A 21,150-nucleotide genomic window follows, 5' to 3' on the forward strand; every position below is an offset into this window, starting at 1 on the left:
GAACAGGGGCCCTAAGCCAGGTGGCCTGCAGAGCAAGATCTCCTCCCCTCCATCTAGACCCAAACCCTTTTCTGGGTAAGAACTGGCTGACAGACAAGTCAGTAAGGTCACCTGAATGAACTCAAGGAGCCCCGGGAACCAGAAAGGCAAGAAAACTGAAATACCTATCACCTCCTAAAGCAATCACCTCTGAGCCCTGAGAGCTTTACCTGTCTCTTCAGGAAACCGCGGGACTTGGGGTCTGCAAAGGCAAATAGCACTGCATTAATGGTCTTATCGATTTAAGGGGATCTCCCTCTTTCCTCAACCTGGTCCAGCGAGAGGGAGTCCCCAGTGGAGGGCATGTCTCACTGCTCAAGAGAGGTTTGTATCCTTGCTGCTCAGCAACTGGGGCTAGGATACCCTGAAAATTCTGGAAATCACCAAGCCACATCAGTGGCATGACTGGAAGCTCATGACTGTCTGATGCTGTAGAGGAAGTTCCCCTGATGTCCCAGACCCAGGGACAGGATGCAGGGCAGGGGAGGGAACCCCTTCCCCTCGTTGGACACCATCTTCCAGACCCCTGGGATTCAGGGGACAAATGCAGATCAAAAAGTAGGGCAAAAACAGTTCTGTGCCTCCCTTTTAAGGTTCAACTCGGAACTGAAAAATCTTGCGTTTCCTTACACCAGCCCCACTCACTTGCGTGTGAAGATGCTCCTCCTCTCTTCGTTCTTGTTGATTTCCTGACTTAACTTACTGAGAATCCTGCAAGATAAAGAGACAGATGAAGAGACAAAACCATCTCTCAGTCTCAACCTTCCCCCTGACCCTTGATATCCCCTGGTCTATAGAAACTTGGGGCACCAGGGCCAACTTTGGCCAGCCTCCTCTTTGTCACCTCTGCAGGGACCCTCTGCTCTTCACTTCCTCCCAGAACTTGCCATCTTATTCCCCGGGCCAGACCTTCCTCCTGCCCAGGAAGCCCTCTCTCCTCCTTGCTGATCTGTGTCTGGCTGAGCCTTCCAAGTCCAGCTCAGAGCTCCCCCTTAAAGACTTGTCAGCTCACACCTGGCTTTCCCTCCAAAAATCAGGAGCCTTAGGATCTGGATATGATAGCTGTGTATTTTGTTGTCTTACTGTTCCTGGGGCTGAGGTCCCCTGGCTTTTGCATGACCTGGCAGTGCTGTCTTGTTCCTAAGAATCTTCAGACCATCATCTAGACCCACAGGAATCAGCTGCTCCTTGGAGATTTCTTATCACAACCTCTAGTGGGCTGTTCTGTGGCCTGCCTTCTCCTTCCATCTTCCCCTCCCGGACTCCCACTTGGTGATGCGGATTCTTATAAAAGTTTGGGGAGGTATTCTCTATAAAGGCAGGGGTTGCAGAATGACAGACTCCCTGAATCACTCATGCCCTTGAGGCCAGCTTTGACCAAGACACTTGAAGATACTCTTAGTCCCTGGGTTCCTTCATGTCAGAACTAGCAAATCCCCAAATCCCAGGATGGAGCTGGGGGAGCTGGGGCAGGAGGGCTTTGCCGACAGAACCATATCTCCAGCATGCCCTAGCAACGAGCATCCATTCCAGTCTCTCAGATATCCAGAACTCGAGACTCCAGCCCCACTTAGTACCCACTGATGAGACCAGCGAGACCCTTAGTAGTCAATAGGCTTAGTGTTTCCTCGAGATTTGGGGCAACTGGAAGGAACCTCAGATTATCAGTCCAATTTCATTTTACAGAGGAGATGGCAGATGGCGGATCATGAAGTCAAGAGATCGAGACCATCCTGGCCAACATGGTGAAACCCCGTCTCGTCTCTACTAAAAATACAAAAAAAAGCTGGGCATGGTGGCACGTGCCTGTGGTCCCAGCTACTTGGGAGACTGAGGCAGGAGAATCACTTGAACCTGGGAGGCGGAGGTTGCAGTGAGCCGAGATCACACCACTGCACTCCAGCCTGGTGACAGAGGGAGACTCCATCTTAAAAAAAAAAAAAAAAAAGGGAGTAGCTTGAAGCCACATAGTAGTTAGTGGTAAAGGCCACCCCTTTTCCCACAACTCACACCAGCACCACAAGCTAGCCTTTCTAATTTCCAAGCCAGTGCCCTTTCAACGCACACACCCCTGTGTCAGTTCCCTTTCTGCTGCAAGCTCTCTGGAGGCAGATACTGTTGAGTCCCTGGCCTGCCTATGAGAACGGCTCATGATCTCTATTTCTTCTGCTTAATGACCATCTCAAAGTAACAAGTTTAGCCTAAAATAAACTTGCTAAGTTAGCAAAGGAAGTCCTTAGCAGCCACCATTTCTCGATTTCTCCATCACCTCCCCTGCCCCTCAACTCCTTCATTTCTCCCAAGATATGGGCTCCAGGCTGGGCGCGGTGGCTCACGCCTATAATCCTAGCACTTCAGGAGGCTGAGGTGAGCAGATCACTGAGGTCAGGAGTTCGAGACCAGCCTGGCCAACATGGCGAAACCCCGTCTCTACTAAAACTACAAAAATTAGTCAGGCATGGTGCACGCCTGTAATCCCAGCTACTCAGGAGGCTGAGGCAGGAGAACCGCTTGAACCTGGGAGTCAGAGGTTGCAGTGAGCTGAGATCACGCCACTGCACTCCAGCCTGGGGACAGGAGCAAAACTTCGTCTCAAAAAAAAAAAAGAAAGAAAGAAAGAAATGGTATCCAACCTCCTACCTCATTAGAGCAATAGGATAAACAAATTTTGATAAACACACTGGTACTTAAGAGGAAAGAGAAGGAGAAAGGGGAGGGAAAGGTTTACTCTCTGTAATAATATTGTTGACAACTCCAGGCTTTTGTGACTGGGCAGAGAGAGAGAGGCTTTAAGGGCAGCAGCGGGGGCTTCCTAGTTGCCTCCTGACCATGCCGTCAGAATGCTTGTGACATGGTTCTTTTTGGTTCCCTTAAGTGGTTGTTTCAAGAAGACGATGGGCATGTGGGATAAAAGGACTCCTACAGAGCTGGCAAGGGAGCCCCGTTAGTGTCCTGTGTCCTGGCCGTGTCAGGTGGTGCTGGCTACAGCAGCCACTCCCATTCTGTCACCTGTTTATTCAACAATGTGCACTGAGGGCCTTCTAAGTGCTGGGAACTTAGAAGTGCTCAAGGTGCCTCAATGAGCAAAACAGACAAAGATCCCTGCTAGTGGAGAGGAAACTTTAAGGAGGTGAAATGTGTTGCATATGCACCATGCACATGCAGAGTTGGGGGCTGGGGAGGGGGATGGGAGTGCAGGGGTGGGGGGCTGGTGAGGGGGATGGGAGTGCAGGGGTGGGGGGCTGGGGGGATGGGAGTGCAGGGGTGGGGTGCTGGCGAGGGGGATGGGAGTGCAGGGGTGGGGGGCTGGGGGGATGGGAGTGCAGGGGTGGGGGGCTGGGGAGGGGGATGGGAGTGCAGGGGTGGGGGGCTGGGGGGGGTGGGAGTGCAGGGGTGGGGTGCTGGCGAGGGGGATGGGAGTGCAGGGGTGGGGGGCTGGGGAGGGGGATGGGAGTGCAGGGGTGGGGGGCTGGGGGGGATGGGAGTGCAGGGGTGGGGGGCTGGGGGGATGGGAGTGCAGGGGTGGGAGGCTGGGGAGGGGGATGGGAGTGCAGGGGTGGGATGCGGTTGCCATTTAAAATGATCAGGACTCACTGAGGAGGTGACATTTCAGTAATGACTTGAGCGAGGTGGGACTGAGGCTCACCTCAACGCCCTCCTCCTACAGAGTTTGACAGGGCTCTGACCAGCTCACAAGGCTGCTTTGGATCTTGAAAGAACCTCCTGCTCTCTGCGGTGTTGCCTCTCACCAGTATCTCTAGCAGCCAGGCTGGAGGCTGCCGGGGCTCGAATTGGGTGAGGAAGGAAATGTCAAACCGCAGGCCTCAGCAGAGGAGCAGCAAAGAGCTGAGTGGGGGCAGAACAGGTCCTGGCAGTTGGCTTGCAGCAAAGTGTGGGCTCCCAGGGTCCTCCTGCTTTAATGGGCTAGAGAAAGCACCTTCCAAGCCTGTGGGACCACTGCCAGGGTCTGGTGGACGGTGCAACAGTGATGGTGGGCATAGCAGGGAGGTGGTTGCTATGGCTATTGCTAGGTGCAAACCTTCAAATTACACCCTACCCCAGAGGACCAAGTGACAGTGAGTGGAGGGAGGTGACTCATTCTCCCTTCACCCCATAAACCCCAGGCCTCGCTCAGGACCAGAGCAAGAAGTGATGGGGGCTGGGCAGCCACAGACAGCAGTCCTCTCTGCTTGCCTTTGTTTAAGGAACTAGCTGGCCCTGGAAATGGGCTGAACCTCCCCCCAGGAAGCCAGCCCCTTGTAGGAAGGCAGCATTCTACAATGACCTAGGTTCCAGCCCAGCTGCATCCCTAACTTACAGCATGGTGGGGGCCAGTCTTCATCTTCTCAGTCTAAGGTCTCTCCTGGTAATGTACAAGGTACAGGGCCTGCAGGCACAGACAGTCTAACTACAATGTCTGGCCCCAAGGGTGGCGCCCACTGTGTGATCTCAGACAAGGCAGCTGCCCTCACTTGGCCCCAGATTCCTTATCAGCACAATACAGGGGTTAAACCTGATTAGGGAATCCCTGATGGGCCTGATCATCATGATTACTTAGTTGTACCTGTTGCAAACACTGATCACCAGGCCCAGCCTAGACCTACCTGAACAGACTCTCCGAGGAGAAGCCTGAGGCTCAGTGACATCAACCGGCCCCCAGGTGATTTTTATTATGATCCAAAAAGCTTGTGAAATAAATCCTGTTATTCTTGACACTAATGAAATTGTTTGTTTGTTTGCTTGTTTTAAAAAAGGAGGAGAAGGAAAGGCAGGAGAAGGAAATTTGTGATTATGAAGGGAGTGAAACAGGAGAGTTGGGGTGTGCGGGGCCTTAGCTGGCCTCTGATATAGCCCTTTAATTCTCCCCCACACTTGAACAACAGTGAAGGAAGCCCCACTAGTGGGTCTAGAAATCAACTTTGCTGATGACACAAGAGGAAAGAAACTATACAAGAAAAGAAGGCTGCCAGGCAGGTGGAAAAGGAGGGAGAGAGAGAGTGGGGAAGGGAAGGGGTATAGAATAGAAAATATCAGTGCACAAAGCATGCAGTAAGAATAGGCATTGTCCTGTGAAAATTCCATCTTTGTTTCCTCTACTGTGGCACGTGTAGCTGTATACTGGCTTATGATGTAGAGCGCATTCTTGCCACAGCTCACATAGTAAGAGCTTTGGCCAACTTCTGACCAAAGCCCTCCCACAGTGGGAGCCTTATTCCCTGGGCTCAGATTTCAGACTGCCTGCTGGTCCCTCCTGGGACAAGGCTCCCCGGTCCTGGGTAGGGCAGATGCCTCTCCCCCTGCCCTGTTCTCTCAGTGGGACCCTGGAACTCTCCTTCTCCTCCCCACCCCTCCTCCCTGCACACATTCCCACTCCCAGCCCTGCTCTCGCTCTGCATTCCAATCCTCCTTCCAAGGAACAAAGTGTTCTTTCCGTCTTTAAAGACCAGCCCCCTTGAACCAAGAGCCAAACCTTCTAAATTCTATCCTTGTCACCTGAGAAGCCGGGGTCAGCCAGATGTTTTAAGACTCAGGAAGGAGCCTTTCACCATCACCTGAGGCCTCGGTCGAGAGTGTAAGAGTAGGACATAATAATTTGAGGACACAGTGTTCTCCTTACTTGTCACCCATGTCCCCTACCCCTGTAGTTTTACATGGAGTGTTTTTCCTGGTGCCTCACGACCATTTTCCTGGTAGACAAGTATAATTATTCTCATTTTTACAAATAAAAAAGGCAGGGCTGGCCAGGTGTGGTGGCTCATGCCTGTAATCCCAGCACTTTGGGAGGCTGAGGCAGGTGGTTCACTTGAGGTCAGGAGTTCGAGACCAGCCTGGCCAACATGGCAAAACCCCATCTCTGCTAACAATACAAAAATTAGCCAGGCATGGTGATGCCTGTAATCCCAGCTACTCGGGAGGCCGAGGCAGGAGAATCGCTTGAACCCAGGAGGCGGAGGTTGCAGTGAGCCAAGATTGCGCCACTGCACTCCAGTCTGGGCAACAAGAGTGAAACTCCATCTCAAAAAATAATAATAATAATAATAGGCAAGGTTCTGAGGGAGGCATCTGTCTAAAGGCACGTGACCAGCATTTATGGGGAGAGGAGGCTTCACGTCGAGTGCTGTGGGCTTGCACTGGAAGAGAAGAAGGAACAGCCAAGGGAGTCACCTTTCCTGTGGCAGGTCCCTTGAGGACTGACGAGAGCTGGGTCCCTGGACGGCAATTAGCCACTGAATGGGACAGGGGAGGACCATGTTGGAGAGAGGCCCTGTTTTGGTTTTGCTGAGGTCTGGCCATACTTCTTTTTTTTTTTTTTTGAGACGGAGTCTTGCTCTGTCCCCCAGGCTGGAGTGCAGTGCCACGATCTTGGCTCACTGCAAGTTCTGCCTCCCGGGTTCACGCCATTCTCCTGCCTCAGCCTCCCGAGTAGCTGGGACTACAGGTGCCTGCCACCACACTCGGCTAATTGTTTTGTATTTTTAGTAGAAACAGCGTTTCACTGTGTTAGCCAGGACGGTCTCGATCTCCTGACCTTGTGATCCGCCCGCCTTGGCCTCCCAAAGTGCTGGGATTACAGGCGTTTGAGTGGCCACATTCTTTAACAGGCATGAGAATGTTCCTTTCGCCTCTGCGTCCCTTCCTCCACACCTTTCCTGTCTTCTCTGTCTCAGGTGGAGAAATAGGTACAAAGGAGATGCCTCAGTACGTTGTTTCTGCCATTAGACTCACAGCCTTACAGGAAGACAGACAAATATTTCTGCATTACTTCTCAGCTTGAGTCTTAGGTTTTCCCAGCCTAATTGCACCACTGGTAATGGCTACAGGGAGAACCAGCAGAAAGAGCATCATCCAATACCTAATTGCTGCCTGCACCACCCACCCCGTCACTCTCTTCTCCGTAAAGTTACACTGTGGATTTAAATATAAAACTTATAACATCCCATCCTTTAATGAACTTCAAATAGGCACCAGCAGATTTGAACGTGTATTCGTGTATTCTGTCGATTTAACCAGACCATTGTCAGCTGTACCATGAGGGCCAACCTAGGCCCTATAAAGGGAGCCTTCATTTTTTTTCTTTAAAAATCCTCCACCTTTACAATGTTGCAGGTGTCTTGGGATCAACCATGTCCTGAGAGAGTGACTGTATTTTCAGGCTGAGAGAGCCTTCCTTACCACAACTTACCTTCTTAAAAATCTATTTAATACTTATATCGTAAACTTCAGGGAAGGAAATAGAGACATTCAGAAGAATGTAATATTGTTTTGGTTTTCTGTACATGAACACAATTTCTTTTCCAAAGGCCTTTGGGGTAATGATCAAGACAAATAAACTTATGTACAAGAGATGGAATGAATAAAGTATTGAACACCTGTAAGTATCCAGGACAGCACCAGGCAATTTCTGTGTGCTGCCTCCTTTAATATTCCCCACTCCTGAAAAGTTAGCTCTTTTCCCTTCTACAGACAAGGAAGCTGAGGCTCTGATTGCCTAAATGACTTCCCCAAGGTCCTACAGCTGGTGGGAGGCAAAGTCAGCTTTAGAGCCTGGATCTCCCTCACTCCAAAACCCTACGTCCTCTCTATTCTTTAATTCCTCCTCTCCAGAAAGATAGAATAGTTAAAAAGCTAAAATTGTTCTAATTGGGATTTTACATAAAGCAAGAATAGCCAACACTTATTCAGTGCATATTGTTATTTTCCCATTATTTCCCCTAATTTTCCCATTAACCCTCTGAGGTAGGGTCTATCATTATTAGCATTATACAGATAAGGAAGCTGAGGCTCGGAGAGCTGAGCTAGCTTGCCCTCAAGTCTCACAGCCTGTGAATGGAAGGATTGGGTCTCAAGCATCTGACCTCAGAGCCTGCGCTTTTTCTCACTAAGCTCTCCTGTCTGCCTATTTATACCCCAAATAGTAGCACTTAAAATTGGTGAGCTTGTAGAGTCTCTCTAACCCATTCCTTCCTTTTATAGTTTAGGAAGCTGAGGGTGGTCTAGGGCTGTGTCCCAGGTCACACATCTCATTGGAAGTAGAGCTGGAATTGGTCCTTGTTATATATTTCTGCCAAGAGGGACAGTGAGTCTCTAAGTCACCTCATCAGGGCAGCCTGGACCTTCCCTTGATATTTTCTCCATCATTCTCCATATTAACCCTTCATGTTCTATGGGCAGGCTTCACAGTCTTTCTAGGGTGCACATTCAAACACATTGGAGGAGGGGATTACATCGCAGGCCAAGCTTTTGTTTTAGTTTCCAGAGAGCTAAAGAAAGATCCCACCCCAGCCCATTTGCAATGTGTTGATAATTCTCCCGTTCACACTAACCAGAAACCATTTCCCACCCCTACCACTTTCTCCAGGCTCTCAAAAAAGCCAGAAGACATCAGTTGAGCTTAGCCTTAAGATGAAAAAGGATCTTCCAAGCTGAAAGTGCCTTCTTTATCTCTGTCCTTCCACTGTTCTGATTAAATCTCTTCCATCCCCCCATCTTCATAGCTACAGCCCTAGGGGAGGCTCCTAGCTCACTGGCAGGATCTTGGTCACCACCAACTAACTCAGTCCCATGTCCCCAGCTGGGCTGTCCTCCAAATCATCACTTACATGCCCTGGACAGAGATAAGACACAAATTTACCTTGATGCTCACTTCACTAACACTCTCTGGCTCCTGAGAATGGCTCACGGGACCTTTATAAATTGAGGGACACACCCCACAACCACTCACTTCAGCCTCTTTGCTTTCCACTCCCCCAGGTATATGCCCCAGCTGCTCTGCCCCGCTGCCGCTCCACCAGGCACACTGGGTGGTGCCTCTGTAATATGTTCCCATTTCTAGAATGTCCTACAATCCATCCTTCCTATTTCAAGATTTAACTTAGGGTCCTTTCCTCCCTTGTCTGCCCTGAATACCGTGGGGAAAATTACTCCTGCCTTCCTACGAGCGCTTGAACTTGTGCATGCATGTACCATTGCACTGTTGTAATTGTAGTGTAATTGCTTTGCTTGTCTGTCTGACCTCCCTTTAGAATGTGAGTGTCCTGAGGATGAGGATTCTGTCCCATGTCTTTGCAGCCTGAATAATTTTAACAAAGGCCTGACACATTGTAGTTATCTAACAGCAGTTCATTAAATGAATAAAGTATTATTGAAATATTAATCTTGTATAGGGACCACAAGATGCAAACTCAAATGCCCTCAAGGGCCACGTACATACACAGACCTAAGTAGTTACCATTTCTGGCACCCTTCATTCCTATGTACACATCCCTTTCCACTTGAAGGACTTTTAAAAAGCACCTGTGGCAGTACAGTTCAGATTTTGTGTGTCTGAAAAAGTCTTTATTTCGTCTTCATTTTTGAAAGATATTTTTGCCTAGTATTGAACTCTAGGTTGACAATATTTTTCTTTTGCTATTTTACTTTCGAGAAAGCTGCTGTGATCCTTGCATTTGTTCCTCTGTATGTAATATGTCTTTTTTTTTTCTGACTGCTTTTAAGATTTTCTTTTTATCATTGGTTTTGAGCAATTTGATTGTGATGTGTCTCAGAGCTAGTTTTCTTCCTGTTTCTTAGATTTGGGTTTTGTTGAGCCTCTTGGATCTGTGGGTTTATAATTTTCATCCAGTTTGAAAAATTTTTAGCCATTATGTCTTCAAGTGTTTTATTTCTGTCTCTCCTTCCTCACTCACATACACATTCTTTCCTCTCCTTTGGGGACTTTAGATATATATTTGGTTCTTTGAAATTGTCCCAAAGTTCCGTGATGCTTTTTTTTTTTTTTTGAGATGGAGTCTTGCTCTGTCACCCAGGCTGGAGTACAGTGGTGCCATCTCAGCTCACTGCAGCCTCCACCTCCCGGGTTCAAGTGATTCTCCTGCCTCAGCCTCTTCAGTAGCTGGAACTACAGTCGCCCGCCACCAAGCCTGGCAAATTTTTGTATTTTTAGTAGAGATGGGGTTTTGTCATATTGGCCAGGCTGGTCTCAAAATCCTGAACTCAGGTGATCCGCCCACCTCAGCCTCCCAAAGTGCTGGGATTACAGGCGTGAGCCACCGTGCCCGGCCCCTTGATGCTCTTTTCAGTGTTTTGTTTTAGTTTTTTTTCTCTGTGTGTTTCAATTTGGACAATTTCTATCACTGTATCTTCATGTCTACTACTATTTTCTTTTGCAATATCTAATCTGCTGTTAATCCCAAGCAGTGTATTTCTAATCTCAGATTTTATAGTTTACATTTCTAGAAGTTCTGTTTGGGTCTTTTTTTTAATTTCTTATGCCCAAATTTAACTTTTAGAACACATGAAATACACTCAACATTCTCCTTGTCTGCTAATTCTAATCTCTGTGTCAGTTATGGGTCAGTTTTGATGTTTTAGTTTTTCTCTTTGTTGTGGGTTATATTTTCCTGCTCATTTGTGTGCCTGTTAGTCTCTGATTAGATGCCTAATATCATAAATTTTATTTTGTTGGGTAGTGAATATTTTTGCATTCCTATAAATAGGTTTAAGTTTTGTTCTGAGATGCAGTTAAGTTACTTAGAAGCAGTTTGTTTCTTTTGGGTCTTTCTTTTAAGGTTTCTAGCCAGGACCTGAACAATTTTTAGATTAGGGCTAATTATTCCCCACCACTAAGGCAAGATTCTTCTAGGCACTCTACCCAATGACTATGTTTTCCAGCCAGGCTGGTAGAAACAGACACCATTTCCAGCCCTGTGAGTGGCTACTCTTTCCTCCAATACTGTTGGGTAGTTCTTTTGCCACCTACAGGTAGTCTCTCCTTTCATGCATGGACTGATCTGTGCTTTGCTAAAGAGGGGCCCCTCTGAAGCTCTCCAGAATGCTCTCTCTATGCAGCTCTCTCCTCTCTGACACGCGTTGAGTGAACTCTAGGCTCCTGGACTCTCCGCTGCCTCCTCAACTCAAGTCGTCCACCAGACCCAGCACTGTGCTCCCTGCTCCCTGTGCCAAGGCCTGGAGATTCTCAAAGCAGCAAGCAACCATAGGCTTCACTGCCTTTGTTTTCCATCCCTCGGTGTCTGATGCTCAATGTCTTGATAATTGCTCTTTCATATATTTTGCCTGGTTATTTGGTTATTTCAGTTGGGAAAGTAAATCTGATCCCTATTACTTCATCTTGTTCGAAAGCCAAAGTTCCCATGATATGATATAAATGGTTGACGTACCTTAGGACGATCCCTCAGGGAATGGTGGGACCCTGGTGAACTGGGGAGCACAAATCCCAACTAAACAGGGCAGCAGACATCAGATCCGGCTGACTATTGCCACAGTAGAATATAAGCCCTCAATTGCCACATCTTTCACTTGTTTCTAAAGAGGCTGGATTTTGTGGAAGTTTTCCTGATTTCAAAGCACAGTGGTCACCAAATTTAACATACCTGCAGTCTGAGACTGGCCCACCAGCCACCAATTCTGACACCTGTGTGTAAAGTTCCCTCTTTTGCAAAGAACTATGGTTTATCTCTACAACATCACATTTCTGCAATCATAGAAATGTTCTATATCTGCACTCTCCAGCATAGTAGTCACCAGCTATACGTAGCTATTAAAATGTGGCTAGTGTCTCAGGGGAATGAATTTTAAATTTAATTCAAATTGAAGTAGCCACATGTGGTTAGAGGATATCCTTAGAAAGATCAAGCCATCTTCAACAACACGTGTCCCTGGAGATAGACAGCACCAAAGGCAAATCCTTATTCCTCTCTTTTCCCTACCCCTTCCGGACAAGGGAAACCCTATAGTCATGCTAAAAATATTCTCCTTAATTGAGCTGCCAGCATTCCTACCTATTCATGAGATCTCCCCACCTCCTACTCCTTTGGCCTACTTCCCTTTGATTATGATGAGCTCTGAGACCCTTAGAGTAAGAGAAGGGTCCTTATAGAATGTCCAGAGAAGAGAACTCAAACTGGTAACACACAGACTATATGTAGCCCTTAGGTGTGTTTACTGTGGCATTCACAATATTTAAAACATTTGAGCCAATGTTTAAAAATGGAGATATAGCACATGAAACCCATATTTCTAGTTATTCTTGATAAATTTGAAGATAGGGCATTGTTGGGTCCACATTAGCTGGAGCTGAGGAGCTGCTGCACTCTTTGAATGGAACATATGATATCTGATTTGCCACAATCCCCACCATTCTCTATTGTTTCACCAACAATGAGGCTTTGCGATGGCTACTTTTTTCGTCATATGATAACCTTGCTATTATTTTTCTTATAATGGAGAACTATTTCTTCATACAGAATATTTACTACTGTTTTGTCCAATGATGATAAAACAAAACAAAACAAAACAACGGGGCTTTGTGTTTTCAACCTGACCAATTTTACACATTTATAGCACCTGCCTGGCTCCTGTAGGTATTTGAGTGTGTGAGACCTTTACTAGAGGGATGAAAAATACATGGCATGACATGCATACTGCAACTTCCCCTTTCAGCACCTATGGCAGACATGAATAATCAATCACAGCTCCCTTTCCTCGGGATTCTTCTCAACATAACACCCCTGTCAGACATTCCCAAGCACTCAGTATCAACACATAATTATATCCATTGCTGTCATCTGATTTGGCTCTCATTTTACTGTGTGAGAAATGGAGGTCAAGAAAACTTAAGCCATCACTGAGTCAGTGGTGATGCCATGATGAAACCTTGACACTGATGCTATTTTCACAGGCCCAAGCACCCCATGAGAAGAGAGGAAATGAAAACATTGGCCAGAGTTGGGCTTGTTTTTGGCAAGAGCATCCAGGTCACCAGCTGGGCTGGATCTGTGACTTCTGTTTTCCAGCTCTTCATGTAACTTCTGTTCCCCACATCCTGCCCTTGCCCTCATCCTTCCTGCTTGCTTTCTTATTTCAAGCCGACAATGACATAGAACTGACCCAGCCCCCACTCACACTACTCCCCATTCCCACCTCTGCTCCCAGATCACCCATAGAGTTGGAGGAGTACTTACGGCACCCGGAGCTTGGGGAACTTCTGGATGTCATTTTCTGTCAGGTTCTGAAATGAAGACACATATGGCAGGCAGGTTACAACCCACAGAAAGGGCTCTGAGCAGGAGGGGAAGAGTGATATGTGAAACAATATAGGGAGTGGTGGGGACTGTGGCAAACAGAGGAGAAACCGCCCTGCCCACCCACCCTCCCCAAGTAGGCAGCCTCTAGATGTTTTGTCTAAAAGCCTGCGGGCCTGCTGTTGCTGGATCTGCTTTTACAAAGGGAATCCTTAAGTCTGGGTTTTATGTGAAATGCTCTGAGTTCCAAATGTTGGCAAATAATTTTGACTTAAACACTGTGAGAGCTAAATCTGTGAAACCAAACGACTCGTTGTGTGGGCTGCATTTGGCCATGTTGTGACCTCTTCCCTACACCCCAGACCTCAGGCCCTCTCAGTCTCCACAAGGTCAGCTGCAGAGAAGCCAGCCTGGAGGAGTCTGTGCCTCTTTCACCAACATCACACCCCGGAGAACCTCTTTCACCAGGGTTGTTGGTAGAATTCTCAAGATATGGGGATGCCATGAAAAGGCTTTCTTGAGGGAACTGAGAAGGGAGGGGAGAAAGAAACTCACATTTGTCAAGAACTAACTCTGGGCCTCCGCCTCTTAATGCTTTAGTGAATCCTCACATCAACTCTGTGATGCAGGAGTTACCAGCATTCCCATTTTGAAAGAGAGAAAGCCGAGGATCAGGGATATCAAGGGGATTTCCACTTGTGGGGGATGAGCTGGGGCTGGAATTCCACTCTGTGACATCCACAGTCTATTTTCTTCCTGCAAACCTCCATCCTACCATGTCTGATCCTTTTGACGGCCCCTGTGGCCTATGTTGGAGAGGATTATGGGGGGAAAGGTGAAAGGAGGCATCTGGAAGGGAGGAGGAGAGGAGAGCATGTCAGAATTGGGAACAGAAAAGAGACTGGGCATGCTTTCCATAGAACCAATGATGAGCCAACAAAGGGCTCCACCACCATTCTAGTTAAGGCCAGAGGGCTGGGTAGTTAGGGTGGGAGCTCTGGAATCAGATGGGCTGGGTTTGAATTTTGGTTCATTCACTTAGCAGCTGTGTCATTTAGGGCATGCACTTTGCCTCTCTGAGCCTCAGTTTCCTTATCTGTAAAATGGGGACCATAATAATAATAATGATACCCACCTATCAGGATTGTGAGGACTGAGTGGGATGATGTATGTAATGTGTTTTGGCACAGTGCCTGGCGCAGTGTGTGACTGAGAAATGGAGGAGTAAGATGAGGAATTACTACCCCTGGTGGGGAAGCAGCAGGGGTCTGGGTGAGTCTTAGAGTTTAGTGTTTTTGCTTCTTTTCCGTTCTGGGAGCTGCCTGTCAGGTTTTCTGACCACTGGAAAGATCTGGGCACTCTTCTTTGAGATCAGCTGGCACAGAGGCTGGGGCTAGGGCATCTTAGCAATGTGTTCACTGGATCCATCTGATCCAGCTCATAGGCATGGTTTCTGATCTGGACGCTGATCAGACCACCTGCGGCAGGGTTGGGGCTGGTGAAGGGAGTCAGCCAGAAGTCCTGAGGGCATCGGGCTTTTGGTTAAGCTTCTTAACTACTCCTTTTTTTTTTTTTTCTTTCTTTCTTTTTTTCTTTCTTTCTTTCTTTCCTTCCTTCTTTCTTTCTTTCCTTTCCTTTCCTGTCTTTTCTTTTCTTTTCTTTCTCTCTTTTTTTTTTTTCATCACTGAGCAGCATCTCCCTGCTTCTGAACTACTCCCACTCAGGGAGGTACCAAGACTCATGTTTTGAGTGTGGTGTGAGGAGTTGAAGCCTTCCTAAGGGCTGCCAGCGGGGTGGCGGCTGAGCACTGAGCAGCTGGCCACCAGCTTCTGCTCTGCTGAGAGGAGGGCATAAGCCGAGGGAATTTCAGGAAGATTGTGGAGGAGGAGGTGGACATGAGCCTGGCTGGAGACATAGAGGAGCAGGGTGTTAGGAAAGAGGAAGACAAGAACTGTGAGGAAAGATGAGAGATGTTGAAACAGAATTTTTGGAGAGTTTTGCTATGTGATGTAACCCCCTCCTCCACCTTTTCCAAAAGCCTCCAGTAAACTCTGGGTTATTTGCATGATGATTTTGGAGTTAAGATTTATGGCTTTGTGGGAGTATGATTATATGCTGTGGGTGTTGAGAAGAGAGGTACAGAAAGAGGAAAGCCACAAACTGGGTCCTGGTGGGAGAGGCAATGTGGCAGACATGGCTGCTTGCCTACCCAATACCCACTCTCTCTTTGTTTTCCTACTGACAGGTCCTGGGTTTCATTCAGGGCAGTAAATGTGCTTGTTCAAAATATTTAACTCTCCAGGCTCCCTTGCAGATGGTGGAGGTCACATGACTCTGCTGTGGACAGTAAGATATAACCAAAGTCTGCTGGATGGAGCTTCTGGAAAAGTTACTACTTTCCTGGAAAAAAGGGAGCATGCATTTACCATTCACCATACACCTTCTCCTCTTTGCCTTTCTCCCCGTCTCCCTGCCTGCCATGGAGATATGATGCCTAAAGGTGAAGTAGCCAACTGACAACTGTTAGGACAGAAGCCACAGGCTTTTTCCATCGGTTAGATGAAGCCTGGGTTCTTGATGTCTTCTTTCACCATCCCCTGGCACCCGCCTATACATTTATTACTTGAAACAGACTGACCTTTATTTGGTTAGGCCACTGTGGTCAGGTTTCTGCAACATGGGGTCACATGCCTTCCCAACTGACACAAGTCTCAAACTCCTTTTCTCTTCTTTTTATAACTTCTAGAAGCATAGCTTCTACCAGATAAGGATCTAACCTTTTCAGTGGAAAACAAAAATGGCAAAGAAGTAAAGAAAGAAGAGAGAGAAATAAGAAAGAAAGAAAGAAAGAAAGAAAGAAAGAAAGAAAGAAAGAAAGAAAGAAAGATGGAGAGAGGGAAGGAAGGAAGAAAAGAAAGAGAGGGAGAAGTAAGAAGACAGGGAAGGAAAGGGAAGGGAAAAGAGGGAAGGGGAGAGGGGAGGACAAGGGAAGAGAGGAAGGAAGAAAGGAAGGAAAGAAGGCAGGAAGGAAGGAAGGAAGGAAGAAAGGAAGGAAGGAAGGAAAAATAACTAGGGCCTTTCACTTTTGCCTTCAATAGCAGAGTGGCCCTGGATATTACAGAGCTGGAAAGGGTGATAGATTAGTAATTAGAGCTTAGATCAAGCGTCCCAAATTGTACCCAGTGCACTAGGGGTGGAGGGTGGGTTTCAGCAGAAGCTGCCTTTACATCCCCCAGTTGCAGGGACAGGCACTGGATTCTTCTTCTTTTCTTCTGGTTCCTATCACCCTACTTTGCACTTCCTCCTCTTCATACAATGAACAGAATGAGCCACATTGTCTGAAGGACTGATAGAGGACTGATTGGAGCAGAGGAAACATAGCTGCCTAGATACCATCTCTCAAACAACCCTGTTCTACCAGGCCTGACACTCGCACCAGGACTGTTGTGGGGAATTACAGAGCCTGGAGGGGCCATCACCCACTATGACCCAGTCCAATGTGCTCAGTCAACAGGGTAGGAAGCAAGGCAGGCTCAGAGAGGGCAAGTACTTGCCCAGGGTGACCCAGGCAACAGGGCGTCGTAGGCACCATCCTCAAAGATGTCTTCCTCCCTCTCCATTCAACTGTGATAAGTCTCTGTTCTCAGTGCTAATAGCACCAGAATGAAATATTTGGGTTTAGCAGTAATTTGCAAGAATGGCACTAAAACTCCAGGAATTCTACTGACTCAAATCTCAATACAAATAAATAATACTGTTAAAAAGTCAAATGGTATCAGACTAAATTAAGTGTATGCCTTAGTTCGATTAGTAGGTATGTGACATAGAACAAATCACATCACAGCTCTGCATGTGTTTCCTCATCTGCAAATGAGGTAGTTGGAAGCCTTTCTGAACATACCTTTCTGCTATAAAACAAGTTTCTAGAAGGCAGAAATCACATCTTAGCCATTTCTCTATCCCCACCACCTATAATGCTCTCCAGTATGTAAAAGCAGTTCGGGAAACTGCTTGTCAAGTGAACGAATAGGCGAATGAATGAATGATTTAGGTGGACAGTGAATAAACATGTCTTACATGGCACCTGGAAACAAAACTCAGACCAATAGGAGCACAGGTTAGTTTCAGCACAAGACTTGAGAGCTGCCTAGAAAGGGGCAGATGACTGTGGGTGGTGGTGAGCTCACCATCACTGAAGGAATTCAAGAAGATGTTGGTAGCAGAGATGTAATATAAGAAATGGATTGGTGTTCTCTGGGGGCAAGCTGGAGCTTGTGATCTCTCTGGTCTCATCCAACTGGCCTGAAGTCTCATGGTCAAGTTCCCTTACTGACAATGTCTTACAGGGAGACACAACTTAGCTTACTCTATTCACTCTGAATTTAAATTAGGAACATCTACCCCCATGAGACCCTTGAAGTCTTATTTTCAAAGAGTAAAGCAAAGTTCCCAGAAAGGATGGATTGGTGCAGTCAGGGTCTTTCTTAACCCATGGGCAAAGGTGTCATTTCAGGGAAAATGCTCAAACCACCTCCCCGACCACAACCTAGCACCTCTGTCTCCACCATTAGAGCTGCATCCTTTTCCCTTTAATGGCTTAGTCTTTAATACATACCTGCACCTTGGTCTTAGACTTCAAGCTTTTTGAAGTATAATACAGTGGAGACAGCCATATCACATGTGTGCTTGATACAAAATCAGCTTTATGAATTTGGTAGTGAGAAAGAAGGAAGTAATTGAAACAATGAGGGTGATGCCATCCTTTATTCCACTCATGAGTATGTGCTCCAGAGTGAGAGATTGGAGGTGAGAAGCTTCTGTTCACCCATATGGTCCTTCTTCCCCTTGGGCTTCTCAAAGGATGGATGGCATTTAAATAGATTTTCCAGATTATTTTTTTACTATACTTGGATTCCTCCTTAAGGTGTAAGTGGAAGATCAGAGAGGGGTTCTGGATGATAGGCTCCTGAAAGGTAGTGAGAGAGGGGGCCCTACCAAATTTCTGGAAAAAGCAAAGGGGTCCTCGGGTGTCCCCAGGGAAAGGGTAGGCCAGCTGGCCCTGCAGCCATGGGGAAAAGTGCCGAACAGTCTTGGTTTCAGTGTGTTGGACTAGCCAGAGCTTACCAAGAAGCGAGCCCCATCGATGTGGTACTTCTTCACTGCCTTCTCACAGTCCTTATAGTTGAGCTGCAAAGAGAAGGGGAAGGTGTTGTTAGTGACGGGCAGTCTCTTACCATTGGTTCCTCTCCCTTGCCTGCCCCAGAAACTTAGCACTTTGCGGTACTTGTGGCTAGCCAGGCTCCCCACTGCCCTCCCTTGGCTAACAGAGGGCCCAGTCCCCACCTCAGCCTCGCTTTCACTACCCCCTTGGGACTGCCTGAAATGGAGAAATTGCCTTGCTCTAAGGCTTCGGGGCCAACCCTTACAGAAAGACTGCCTTCAAGGCATGCAGAGCTCTGCCCTATGCTCCTCAGGAAGGAGAGCTAAAAGAAGAAAAGAAATACCATCCATTGTCTCGATGCCCAGAGACGACCTCGGTGTTTCTTTCCATGCTTTCTTCCTAGCATGTTTCTAAACATAATTGAGGTTATGATTTATATTCAATCTCATTATCCTGACTTTTTTCTCTTAAATTACCTAAAGGGATAATATAAACACTGCCTAGTGTTATGCAAACTCAATTTAAACATTATTTTAATGACCACAACATTATTTAATCATGCCCTTATTGCTGAACATTTAGATTATTTACCAAGCTGCTGTTTCAATAATGATAATAAAAACGGCGAACAATTATCGAAAGCTTTCTGTGTGGCAGGCAGTGTACCAAGTAGTTAAACTAGTCTTCAATCATTTAACCCTCACATTTTGCAGATGGGGAATGAGAGGCACAGACAGCAAGTAACTTGCATGAGGTTCCATGGGTTTTAGGTGACAAGTTTCAGAACAGGCTTTAATGTCTCTTTCAGAAATATTCCCCTTTTAATAACAGCATAACTTATATACAGTAAGTAAAATGAGCAAATGAAAATGCAGCTTCATTTGTTTGCAGTACCTCATCCCAATCAAAATAGAGACCATCATGGATACTATTTTGCGAACTTTTTTCTCCCTGTTTGAGATAAATTGTTTAAGTCAGAATCTCAGAACCGAGTTATATAGGATCCATAGGAACGAGCATTTTTAAGATCTTGGTTATTTTCCTAGACCAATCAGCAATCATATGAGGTGCTAGTTTCAACTTGTCCTCAACAGCATAAACGTTCACATTTGAAGTATCTCTCAGCTTGCTGCTTTGGGGTGGAGCATTTAAGGTTAAATGTTTCTCCTTGAGGATCCTAGGTTCTTCTCACAAGGGTGGGCCTCATGGTTTGTGGCAGCCTTCTTTTGGAGCACATTTTAAGCCATATTTTTATCTTATAGCTAGCAAATCCAAAGAATAAATACAATTGTTATGAAATCTTAGCTTGGAAGGGTGGGATGATTATCACACTCAGAAAGCTGACTTAGAAGTTGATATTGAAAGCACGTCCCATCTATGGAGCCCTGGTATCCCCTTTATCTACAGGCAGTGGGGGGTAAGTGGTTCTTGGAAGAGTCAACTGCCTTTAATTCATCATTCTCACTGTTATCATTATGAGATAAACCAGATGATTTTGAAGAGTGCTAACTTTGTGTCTAGATCAGCAGAGAGTCCTGCAGACTGGGACCCAGGCATTTGATTCTGCTCCAGCAAGATCTGGGCTTGTGGACCTCAAATCTGTATTTTTAAGGAGCACCCTAGACGATTCCTATGGCATCCAGCTTTGGTAGGCACTGGTCCAGAAAAGTTACCTGGATTTGTAGTAAGGAAGACAGGCCTCTAGAGGGAAAGAGGCTGGTCTAAGGTCACACAGTGAGCTGGGATACCAGCTGGGACCCCACCTGGGATTAGGACACACAGCTCTGAGCCAGTGCCTCTCCACTGCACGACCCAAGGATGTTCTCCTGCAAGTCAAAAGGAATTGGAGAGATTGAACAAATATGTAACATGGTCTCTGTCCTCAGGAGCTTATATTCCAGACACAGGACGAGGTACCCATGTCAGAGACAAGAAGACACAAAGTCCCACCGGTCTGCATGGGTGTCCACAGCTAGGAGCCAGTTAATAGAGAAGGAAAAAGGGCAGATGGAACACGCATTAGGATCCATTTGTCTGCTGAGTGCCTTGCACACATCATTTGCTTTAATCCTCACAACCAACCTATTGGGTTAGTTACTGTTCATATCTCTATTTCACTGATGAGGAAGTTGAGGCACAGAGAGGCAAAGCAACTACAGGAAAGTCGCCAAGCTAGCAGGTGGCAGAGCCAGGGCAAAGTGTGTCCAACCTCAGAGCTGAGTCGGGAGGTGTCTCCAAGGGAGGCCTGACCCCACTACTTGGGTAGAGTTTGCATCTGCAGATCAATTCTTTACATGTCATGTTTGACAGCTAAGATCCATTCCCAAATGACTCTGCGGTCCATTCATTTGGTAGTTTCTTTCAGGGGGCTGAGGTACTCAGAATCTGAAGGGTTTCTATCCAAGTCTGTGGAGGGACTAGAACTTTCAGGATCACAGATTTGCCTCAGTCTCCTAGTTTCTTCCCTCAGTCCATTTATGGCAGAAGAAGGAACCTGCCTGGGTGCTGTAGATTTGTCCTGGGGTCTGAGATCTCCAGGAAGAAAACTCTCCCTTCCCCCAGCTCAGGCAGTGAGGTCTTCCTGTACCATCCCTGACCCGTGGTCCATCTCCCTGTACTGATGGGAGTTTTAGGGATCAATTCTCTGTTTCTCAATTGGATTGTATAATTCTCCTGGTCACACCTGAATGTTAGGCCTATCTGTGCCTCTCAGCCCGTCCCAAGTCTTTCTCTTCATAATTCTCAATTCCTTTCTTTTTCCTTTATCAAGGTAACATGCCACTTTATTCCCTCTTGGCAAATTTTACCTTGTTGCCCTATCTTATTTGGTCTATATTTGAGCAAGATATTTAGAAACATCCTTCAAAAAACCAGTTGTGCAACAATATTTGCTGAAATCTAAGTTTATTG

General features: G+C 46.8%; 1 protein-coding gene across 3 annotated transcripts in view; it reads right to left on the reverse strand.

Annotated features, from left to right (window-relative positions):
• Positions 1-21,150, reverse strand: part of LCP2 (lymphocyte cytosolic protein 2) — a 50,183-nt gene that overhangs the window by 27,187 nt on the left and 1,846 nt on the right. For all 3 annotated transcript variants that reach the window (XM_016954166.3, XM_016954165.3, XM_001150122.8), the window contains exons 2-5: positions 18,204-18,266; positions 13,020-13,066; positions 685-750; positions 210-241 (exon numbers count right to left, since the gene is read on the reverse strand). In XM_016954166.3, coding sequence (XP_016809655.1) covers positions 210-241; positions 685-750; positions 13,020-13,066; positions 18,204-18,266 — 208 coding nt within the window. The remainder of the gene's footprint in view (positions 1-209; positions 242-684; positions 751-13,019; positions 13,067-18,203; positions 18,267-21,150) is intronic.

Source organism: Pan troglodytes, chromosome 4 (genome assembly GCF_028858775.2).
Source record: "Pan troglodytes isolate AG18354 chromosome 4, NHGRI_mPanTro3-v2.0_pri, whole genome shotgun sequence".
Taxonomy (NCBI): domain Eukaryota; kingdom Metazoa; phylum Chordata; class Mammalia; order Primates; family Hominidae; genus Pan; species Pan troglodytes.